The 11404-nt window shown below is 38.9% G+C and overlaps 1 protein-coding gene across 12 annotated transcripts in view; it reads left to right on the top strand.

Moving 5' to 3' along the window:
- LOC137615324 (homeotic protein ultrabithorax-like) overlaps window positions 1-11404 on the top strand; it is a 1252187-nt gene that overhangs the window by 730105 nt on the left and 510678 nt on the right. For all 12 annotated transcript variants that reach the window (XR_011039220.1, XR_011039219.1, XM_068345106.1 and 9 more), the window contains one exon: window positions 5120-5588. Coding sequence is in view for 10 of the 12 variants with exons in the window: in XM_068345106.1 (XP_068201207.1) it covers window positions 5120-5588 (469 nt within the window). In the remaining 2 variants the exon portion in view is untranslated. The remainder of the gene's footprint in view (window positions 1-5119; window positions 5589-11404) is intronic.

The raw sequence follows: 11404 nt of genomic DNA, 5'->3' as shown, positions 1-11404 counted from the left end.
GAGTAATGATTGAATTGTAATGATGATGGTATGGGGTAGAAATGGCCAAATAAGAAATACAGCCTTCTTAGTAAAATATCAAAGGTAGATTGAAGTCATCGTTTGTACAATTGTTAGACTTGTATTCGTGTAGCCTATTTCAGTAATTTTGGGTCGTAAAAGCTCACTGGTTTCGTTTATAATTTAAACATCATGATTCCTGATGCTACTTGAATAAAAGCTTCCGGTTATATCTGTTATTATTTTGCTTTAACCAAACATTTATTCACAGTATGTTTATGAATGTTTTTCGTGGCTGTCTCTGCATGTTTACAAGACTGTTGAAGGCTTTGATTTAAACGTTACATGTATCAGACACGAACGGTCTCTTCCTAAAATACGAGGTTCGTATCAGTCAGTTTGTGTTAGCAGTTCTGTTAGTGAATAAGGTCTTAGAAGTTGGCTTCTTGGCAGATGATGAGGGAGCTGAAGCCAAGGGAAGTAGCAGCCTAGGGGTACTGGGAGGAGGAATAGGGATGGGTCTTCTTTGGTGGATAGACTACGTATCCCTGGGATGGGGTGGGTGTGAGGTGGCTGACAACGAGGCTGGGAGGATAGGCGAGTAAGTGTGGTTACTGTGGAATAGTAAGCATAATGTCAGCATGGTTTAGCATCAGTTGGAAGGTGCATGGATGGAAATCGTAAGAAGAATAGGAATTCTAGATAAATAGTGGACATTCGGTTCTTTATGATTTAGTTGGACTCTAGAACGAGACACATCAGCGCACACAGAGAAAGGAAGAGCGGTGCACATTAAAGGGTTTAATTACAGCGTGGTATTTTCCACGGGTTGTCCTCTCTCTCTCTCTCTCTCTCTCTCTCTCTCTCTCTCTCTCTCTCTCTCTCTCTCTCTCTCTCGGGAAATCACATGTTCAGGAAAGCTGCTTTGAAATAGTTATATTACTTTTCCAGGTTTATCGGTTTGCCTGTTGATTTTTTTTACATTCTTGCTTCCAATAAATCCAAAAGGAGGATTTACAGTCTCATTAATCTCAAAGCAAGGATTTATGATGGCACGTTAGGGACTTCATGCGCCAGAGGAGGAAGGGTTGTCTGATTTGGACTCCCGATGGGGTGCCAAGAAAGAGACAGAATAAAAACAAGGAATATAAGGGAATATAAGGAAATTTTGCCTGGGGAAACTCCATGATGCATCAGAGACCGTAATAGTGATAATAGTGCAGGAGGTCCTTCCTCAGACACGAATCTCTGGCCCCATTCCTGTAGGTCCACCGGCTCGTTTTGCCAGTTTGGTTCTTCAACGATCGATTACGCCCATCTCTTTTCCTTGTTTTCTTTCCTCACTGGGCTATTTTTCCCGGTTGGAGCCCCTGGGCTTATAGCTTCTTGTTTTTTTTTCCAACTAGGGTTGTAGCTTAGCAAGTAATAATAATGATAATGTCTCTCTTACCTGTTCATTTTCTCTCGAAAATTTTCGACGAGTAATTTATAAGTTGCATCTCTTGATGAATGAATGGCATAATCCGAGGGATGTTTTCATGTCTGTCGAAAAGTTTAACGTAGTTGAATTATAATGTTAACAAAGAAGCTTCGTCTGGTTTATTACGTTTACCTCTGTGAAATATTAGGATCGTCATTAAAGGTTTATAATGAAGTGACAAGTTAGACTAGTAGAAGAAAGGAATATTGAAAGTATTTGCATATGCCAAGACAAAAAAAAAAAAAAGTCTATACGATGACGGAACATAAAACTGGGTACAGTATGAAAGTTTTAATCTATCTTTAGACTTTGTTCCAACCAACCCTTTCCTTCTTGACTTACGTGTGCGCACTCGTTCTCATAGTAGATTGTCTGATTACTTATCGTTGTTAAAAGTTATATCTGTTTCAAGAAGATTTTTTATTTTGTAAAACAACGTGTGTGTGCGCAGAATTGTTGGTAACAAACACACATATACACACATGACATAAGGATGATTCGTGGAGGTGACTGCTCAAGATCTCCCGATAACAACTGATAATCATTGTCATCATCAGCCTCCAAAGAGTGTTGTGCATGACGTGCCATTATTTAGGGGTGACTTGCAAGCTGCTACCTGTTAGAGAGAGAGAGAGAGAGAGAGAGAGAGAGAGAGAGAGAGAGAGAGAGAGAGAGAGAGAGAGAGAGAGAGAGAGAGAGAGAGAGAAGGGGAAGGGTGTTGGGCTATAATTGTTGAAAGAGAAAATGATTCTCTCCTTTGATATTTTAGGAAAAAAAACTATAGAAGTATTGTGATCCGTTTCACAATATAAACAGCCACCCATTAGGATCGGGTTCAGTCTGTGTGAGAGAGAGAGAGAGAGAGAGAGAGAGAGAGAGAGAGAGAGAGAGAGAGAGAGAGAGAGGGGGGGGGGAGCTAGCGTAACATAATCGCCCTCAGCCATGGGAATGCATGGGATGACCAAAAGCAATCGCCATTTTTTGAAATATTGCAGCACACCCATGGATGGTTGGCAACCAAAATTATTTTAGAAGACGAAAAGTTGAATGACTTATAATTTAATTTTGACTTTTGATCAGGTAAAGATATGAATAGAATAATCATTTTGGACTCAAATTTACATCTAGTCAAACTTTCAAAACATAGAGAAGAAACGATTGGTAATTTTTAATGTTATAGAATATTTGTAATTAGTCGGGTCTGATGCATCCAATAAAGTAAATTTTGTAAAATTTTCAGCGTATAATGAAGACATGATACGTAATTTTTAATGGCTTGTTTTGATTTACACCTGGCTGTAATGTAATTATTTAATCATCGTCATCATATATGCTTATTAACGAAAAAGGGCCTCTATTCACCATGTACTTCACGTTTCATAGTCCTCACCCATGTAGGTCTGGGTCTTCCAACTCTTCTTGTGCCTTTGTGGAGACCAAAAAACCTGGAATTCAATTTGGTTGCTTTGGAAATACCTAAATGCTGAATTAACAAGCAACTATTCAGAGGATCGAAATTTAGGAATGTCTCGTGGATAATGGTTGAGAATTCAGAGCCCACATGACCTTGAGGCGTTAAAACCCTGACGGCAGGCTGGCTTTCATCTAGGAATTTTTAATGAGAACAAGAAGTCCTGCCATTTTGACTGAACTCCAATTTATCCAAGACTGGACCACCTTTTTTTTTCTCCTTTCTCTTGCTCAGTAGATTGGTGGGAGGGGCTGGGCTTGAGAAACATAGTCTTTATTACTGGTATTTACTTGAGATACAAGTAATGGGTATTATGAGCGTTCACAGTTTCTTTCTGTTATGGTTGAAAAGACTGAAAGTTTTGATACCGAGATGAGTCAGCGAGTATTTGGTGGATTGTCAATTGTATGGGAGTTCAATTTCTACAAAGCATCTCCTTAGCCCGTACTGGTGCAAGACTAGCTTGCTAATAGGAAAAAGAACAACTCGAGCTGATATCGCCAATTATCAAGAAAGAGTTTATAGTTGGAGACGTATTTTAGACAGGATGTTTAAGCCACACTCCTCGAAGAACTCTTGTTCCAATTTCATTGTCAAGTAATTCGAGATTATTATTACGATTAAGAATGCTTCGTAGACATTCACAAATAGGATAAATGCTGAAGATAACAATAAACAACAGAGCTTGGTAATTTAGAGATTCATGAGCTTACTATTTGATGTAGCTACAGAAGAATATATTTACTTATAAAATGAAGTCGTGATATCTAAAGAGGCTGTGATTAATGCAAATACAAAGGAGGAGGATTTGTAGTAAGTGGACTATTTTCATATTACAATAATCTACTACAGTGTAAGAATGGCTTTAGGATTAGCCTCTTGGAAAGATCTGGGTGGGACGAAGACTGCTGTTGGGAGGGGCCAATACATTTGAAGGGAGGGTCGGATACTGTTAACTATTTGTATGAAGGAAAGGGAAGGCACACGACGCCCCCCCCCCCACCCCACTCTTACCCCAACCATTGCTCCCTCTCCCCCTAAAGTCTCGTCATGCAGGGGATGATGCTCCTGGACTGGTTGCTGCTGTTAGGTATCAAAGTGATGTAAGAAGAGCTTTAGTGGATGGAAGGACAATATTATGTGAAAATTGGGTTTCATGATCTTTAATTATATTTTTAGTACTTTAGGTAAGGTGGATAAAATATGCAAATAAAGTAGCGAGTGGAAGGGTAAGGTCATGGATTATTATTTTTATTTATTGGTTTCTGACATCAGATTCGATATTAGACATTATTTATTTTTTCTTTTCTTTTCTTTTTTAGAATTTTCATGGGAATATTTTTTTTTTCGTAAAATAGTATTACTTGTCATGGATGGTCCTATAAAGCAATGCATGAGGGGAATCAAGATAGAGGGGAGGCAAGCCACCTACAGTAGGCCTCCTTCAGGTAGTTATGGTTTTGAGTATGTGGTGGTGCGTCTGCTGCTGCTGGTGGGAGTGTTGGTCTAGGATGGGCGTTCTGCAGGTGGTGGTGGGGTGGGTGATAGTAGATAGGTAGGTCTGTATTAAAGGGGGGCGCGGCCTGGCAGTGTCACGCCCCCCGGTTTGCCGAGGGCCCGCCCCCGCGTGCGCCGGTGGTGAGTGGCGGCGTTGCGTGGCTTCAAGACCTCTGGCTTCGTCGCCACCATTCTGCCAGTGCGCGCCAGTCAACCACCACCGATAATCGCGCGTGTGTGCGGGTCGGCTGTTTGTGACGTCACCATTCCGGAGCTAGTTCTTCCCGCGGACTCCCGCTTAGGCCACAGTCGTCGTGCGGCCGCGTGACGCAACCCATCCCCCCCATTGGCTGCTTCTGCCTTTTGCGGGCCGTCCTTCACATGTTTACACATAGCGACTGCTATGAGCAAATTTAATTCGGCACATGGTGTGGTAGCGCGGGTAAAATTTACAATTTGAAAATCGGTTGGTGTGTTGGTGGTGGTAGTGGTGATCTCTCTCTCTCTCTCTCTATCTATCTATCTTGTCTCTTCTTTCTCGGTGTGCTGCTGCTGAAACTTCAGTTGGTGGTTGGTGTTGGTGGAGTGAGTGTGTTTCAGTAAGTAGGTGATTCTAAAAGTGTTCTTACAATACTTATTAAACCACAACCATGAACTCCTACTTCGAACAGGGTGGGTTTTACGGTGGCGGTTCCGGAGGAGATCAAGCTTATCGTTTCCCCTTGGGTCTCAGCGTCAGCCCTTATGGACAGCCAGGACCACGTCAGGATGGTTATGACGCTTCGGCAGCCTCCTGCAAGTTATATGGGCCCCCTCAGGATCACATGACACCCAACCCCTTCAAAGTGGACTGTGTCAAAGAGCAAAATAATTATGGAACCACAAAGGACATGTCAGGAGGTTGGGGACCTGCAGTGCGACCTACCTGCACTCCTGATCCGGTGGCAGCTCGGGGTTATCCGCCGGATCCGAGCACATCCCCGCGTGACAGAGCTTCTCATGTAGGAGGCTGGAACACGTGTGGGATGACACCCGTCACTCAGCCTCATCAGCAGCCCCAGCAAAATCCACAGCAGACAAATAATCAAATGAATCAGCCGCCCAGCACTACGACCTTCTACCCCTGGATGGCCATTGCAGGTAGGTACTCGAACCAATGTCCTATTCCATTGCCATTACATGTATCACCAAGTTTCAAATGCAATCCTCCTCTTTCATCATTTTCACATCATCTGATTGGTGCCAACCGTCAGGTCCCCTTTACATGTTCGTACAGGTGTGCCAGGTATTGTTAAGGGGATGGTCGGTTTGTGCCAAACGAGCTATCCCTACCTGACCTCACCAGCTGTCCCACTCATCAACCTTACCACAAACGTCTCGACCCATTCATTGCCTCTGTCTGTCTGGCTCTGTCCTTTTCTGAGGGAGGCCCTCTCCTCGTCCTTTCATCCTCCCTCTTTTGTACTTTCTCTCATTCTCGCCCATAACAAGTTTCACTCATTATTACTTATCCTTTCACCGGGGAAAAAAAAGTCCGAGTAATATTATTATTGCTGTTGTTTCCCTAGTACAATACTTCTTCGTGCTACCCGTTGTTCTTATTTGCATAATTATGTAAAGTATTTATCTTCAGTAATACAATGAGGTAATCAAGCAAGGGAAAAAAGTTAGTTTAACTAACATTTAACGGCGGGAGGCAGCTCCCTCCCCACTGAGTTTAATCTCCCACGAAAGAGTAAGACCAAATTAGGTGTGAGGGCGGAAAATAAAGCCAGAGGTAATTTAGTATCACCTTTTTTTTCTTTTTGATTTTTCCCTTTTTGTATGTTTTGGGTAAATTAGATTTGTTATAAAAATGGAAGCCTCAGAAATTAAATCACTCGAGTGTGTAAAATGAACACTGAAAATAATTACAAAGTTTTATTTTGATATTCCCATCTCTGGATGAAAGATTTTGTTATTCCATTAAATTATATTTTAAAAGTTTTCCAAATCGACTGATGAATAAATACAAGCTTACTAGCTTTCCATTGTCGAATATTCATGATCATAACTCATAAAACTGCCGTAAGATAATTTCCCTAATATTTTATTTGACTAGAGAAATGCGTTAAATAGAATTATTATAAAGTTGAATTATTCGTTCGAAGAAAAATGAACAAATCTATGGCCACAAATATTTTGTTTAGTAAAACCTTATGAACGTTAGCTTCACAAAGTTAGCATTTTTTCTCTCTCTCCTTCATCCGCACTTCATCTCCACAACCTTTCGTCTCTGTGGTCAAGATCCGAAATTATAGTGATTAAGTGCGAGTTTTCTTTACTTTATCTAATGAACATCTTATTTTGTGGTGTCGGCGAAGAGGAGACTATGGAAAGATGATCTCAGTTATCCCTTTTTTATGTTTGTTGAAGAGTCTTATTAACGCTGACTGCAACCCATAAGAGTAAGGAAGAGAGAGAGAGAGAGAGAGAGAGAGAAAAGTATCGTCGATCCTAATAGTGGGGATGCGGTTAAGTAAAAGTCCTTTAGGATAATTGAAGACACATTAAGGTTAAGTGCTCGTTTCGGAAGCCGATGGGTACCCGACTCCCTTTATAGGCGAAATCATCTCCTTGCACATCCACACTGTAGACTTTTTTAAATGATTTTACATCATCATAAAAGTCGAATATTTTTACTGACTATAGCTGTCATTTAGTTACAAAATTTCCCCTCATAAGTTGTAGGTCATAGAAACATTAAAAAAATAACTAAGAATATGAAACCTTTGAATGGCGGAAACTTGAGCAAAATCTCTAAGTCTTATTATCGTCATATACGAGTAGATATTGATGCGTCTCAGTAGAAGCTCTAGAATTATAACACCTATATCATGAAAATCCTCTCACATATCCCTATCTAGAGTAGAACTTTATTGTATATTCTATTCATATGGAAAACTTTTATAGTTTGGTTGCATTTGTCAGCAATAGTATCTGTGTTACACGGAGTCAGTGCGTCGCTTACCGAGAGCGAAAGAGTTCCCCTAAACCAAAGACAAGGACTACAGGAAGCTTTCGAACACTCCATACAGCTGGGAGAGTAAAAGGGAATGTTGGAAGTCGAATTTTACCTTTTAAAAGTCCCCTGTATATTTTTCATTTTACCATCAGAATTGTAATTTTGATATGTGCAAGTTTGACAGAATAAACACATAATGCTATGTTTAGAATATTTTTAATCTTTACTGATTGTGGTTCTGTTGCAAAAGCCGTCAAAGACGTATTGTTGCTACTCTCGTAAAACAAATAGCCTCTCTGGCAACGTTGTCAACAAAAGTTTTGGCCCGTATCCACCAAGTGTGTGTTGAGATCTTGTGTCATACCTCCACCCGAAGATATATATTAAGATGAAAAATATCCATAGTTTTGCATGTTATGGTAACCGTCCCCATACACCCTGACTTGCGTACGAGATTAGAAATTCCTTTCAAGTTTACGATGTCATTGATGAGTAGATTGGGAGATTGAGACATTAAGTCTTTTCATTCTTTGGGGCTTCGAATGTGCGTGCGTTAGTATGTATATGTGTATGTATGGGTTGAGAATGCCTATGTAATAACATAAGTAAGAGAAGGCATCTATCCACACCGGAAATATTCTAGGGGATAGGTCATTGAAGCCTCTCGCCTTGTAATTATTATGATGATGATATATACGAATATTTATGGATGTGTTAGGCATGGGAGAGAAAAGGGATTGGGCCGGATTAGGGGAAATGTTCTCGAGCCGTTCTAACGATAATATTAACCGTTTTCTTACTCATTTCGGCCTGAATCAAAGGGGAAGTGTCGATGTCCCGCCATAAACCCTTACACAGTGTACACTGTAACCCATAGGATTTTCATCGGGTGCTTGGAGTTAAACCTTCATTTATAGTACAGTTATTTTGTTTTAGGAATGTAGTCATGCCCTTTTGGAGCGGTGGAATGGGTTCTTCAAAGGTGTTCTTCAAGGACCTTCTTTGTTTGTGTCTTAAAAGTAAAGACCGTGTATGGTAATTGTTGGTGTATGGGCACGGGCTGTAAGGGATTCGTTACTTGTATGGGAACGTTTGGATAGATTTATTAGTGGGTTAACCTTTCATGGATATCAGCAGTGCGGGAAATGTTTCCTTCGGATGCGGAGAAAATTTTTGTGAGGGTGTCTCAACTCGCACATATATACTATTTATGCGTGTATGTGTATATATATATATATATATATATATATATATATATATATATATATATATATATATATATATATATATATATGTGTGTGTGTGTGTGTGTGGTGTTATATATAATCTAGGTATATGCATGTGTTTGTATTTGTGGCTATTATGAAGCGGGAGAAATGAAGATTATTGCTAATATTTTGTGCAAGGAAAGAGATGAGAAAATGTGCTTCCATTGTATGTAATTTTCAGCCAGAAGTATAATTTAGTAATGAATGGAATATCTACCCCTATTGCTAAGCAACTGTGTGATAAGTGCTTGTCATGGGATGCGTGCCATCTGTACTTTGTGTGTGTGCTTAAAAACCTTAGGTGTAATTTGTTGTCATTGGGAGGCATGTTATGAAGTCATTATCGGAGCTGTCTTGATGGTGGGGGCGAGAGCGACAAGAAGAGGAAGTCTGTGTTATGATCGTGTAGTCTTACCTTTACTTGGGATACATATAACTTTTTAAGCTTTATTTTCACTTATTATCGTTGCTGGCTTAGAATTTATTTATTTCCTCTCAGGGATGTTTTTTTTTTTCAAGAATAAATTTCATTTTGAAGTATATAAAGAGCGTATTTTAACTTTTGAGTCTGCTTTTCTAAAGGCTTCAGTCTAGTTTTTAATTTTCCCTGTTTGAAAACAGCGAGAGAAATATCTAAATTCCCATTTTTTGAGACATCTTTCATGTTTTTTTTTTTTCATCTTTTCTTGTTAGAGTTGATTCCTCTTTACGAATTGATCGCTATACATCTCATTATCCTTATAAAAAACTCGAATGTAATTCCGTGTATAATTAGCATTTTCACTAAAATAGATTTACTCTCGTCATAGAAGGACAATAAAGTTGTTAGGATTTCTGATAAATAGTTATTCTTGCGTCCATATAAATCATGAAGATATAGAAACGAAATAAAGTGCATTAAATGTTTACTGCATTTTTGCTTAAATTTGCACTAGTGCTATTTGGAATAATACTGTGTTACGAACACGCATTATTTTGTTTTTATTTTCATTATTATTCTCCAATCATAAATTCTGTTAATCTACAATGTCATCATATTTAATACTCCATAAGATCATGCCTGATTAATTGTTAAATCTCACCATGACAACTCTATATACCGTATACTTTCAAAATTGTTGTGTAGTTATTTTCTGATATATGGCATACGCAACTGAACCGGAATTGTAATGCATGTTACTTTGATTTGTTATGAAGTTCGAGTGTAGTATTTATAGATAACAGTAATCGTGACAAAAAGTGGTAATGGATATATAATTTTCCATGTATTTTTTAAATTAAAATAATTTGAACCGTAGTCTACTTATTGCTTTCATGACTATATTTGCTCGTCGAGTTATTTACTACTGTAATTTTAACATATCCTGTCGTTTAATTCGTTAATATTATACATCACAGAATTAAGGGCAGAATTCACTCATTTTCATATGTTTGCTACTTGCCATCAGTCATATGTTGATATGGATAGAATTTTGTTAAGTGTCTACAGATGTATGATCACTGGTCCTAATTTGCCTTGTTTTTTTTATGTTGTATCTTATATTTTATTTATGTTTGGGTTCTATTTGTTTAGGAAATGGTGTTAACATGAAAATCTTAAATTTTATAAAATACCAATTTCCTTAATATTCTTAGAAGGAGCACGTATAATTATTAGTTTTTTTTTTATATATATATTTTCGGGTATTTGATATCACTTTTAGCAACGTGATTTAAGTTTATAACTGATAGAAGGCAGCTGAGGTTCTAATATGGTAAAGTGTTTAATGATAAGGAAATTATTTTCACTACCATGAAAACTTCCTGGTTTCATGTTAATTTCATATATGAAAACTGTTTCGAATTTGTCGTGCTAGATTTATTTACTGAACGATCCACTAGGTTGAATGAATTATGTTGCAAGAAAACGTTTATACTCTTTTGTCTGTCAGGTTGAAAAGAAATGGGTATTTGAGAAGGATGTTGTATAACCCTCACACAATAGCCTTTCGTATTCCAATATATTAGGTTACTAAGCAAGCCTTCCTAATTCCACACCTATAATCATTTGCAATTCTTTCCTGTCACTTTCCCTGAGATGTCATCCATCGCTTTATACTTTTTGTTTTTATATCAGATTAGCTGTTGTCCCGTCTGGGAAACTTGGCAAACTCGTGTGTTATGAGTGTCAATGATAGATGGGTACGTGTTAAAGTATGCAAGTCCAATTTAATCCTTATTTGTCATTTAACCACCTCTCTCTCTCTCTCTCTCTCTCTCTCTCTCTCTCTCTCTCTCTCTCTCTCTCTCTCTCTCTCTCTCTCTCTCTCTCTCTTTCTCTCTCTCTTGAGGTTATACCATCGTTGTCCCTCCTGTCCCTTACATTATACCCATGTCATTTGGGGCTTCCATGTCCTACCCCATATCATTCGACTTCCCTTTGTCATAGCGCCATTAACCTTGCCATTGAAGCCGCCTCCTTCTCTTCCTCACTACTCACGCTTCTTCTCCTTTTCCTCCTCCTCCTCTTCTTCCTCCTCCTGCTCTAACCTTCGACCATCCAACCCTTGCCCTTTAACTTCATTCTTTCCTTACTTTCCCTAGTTTCTTTCTCTCCTTAAATCATCGTTATACGACCCTTTTCCCATATTCTTTTTCTCTTGCTTTGCTCTCCAGATGGTTTTTCCCCTTTGCTGTGGTGTTTC

This window comes from Palaemon carinicauda, chromosome 21 (genome assembly GCF_036898095.1).
Source record: "Palaemon carinicauda isolate YSFRI2023 chromosome 21, ASM3689809v2, whole genome shotgun sequence".
NCBI lineage: Eukaryota > Metazoa > Arthropoda > Malacostraca > Decapoda > Palaemonidae > Palaemon > Palaemon carinicauda.
The sequence above is the reverse complement of the archived record's forward strand: the minus strand, read 5'-3'. Positions and strand labels throughout refer to the sequence as shown.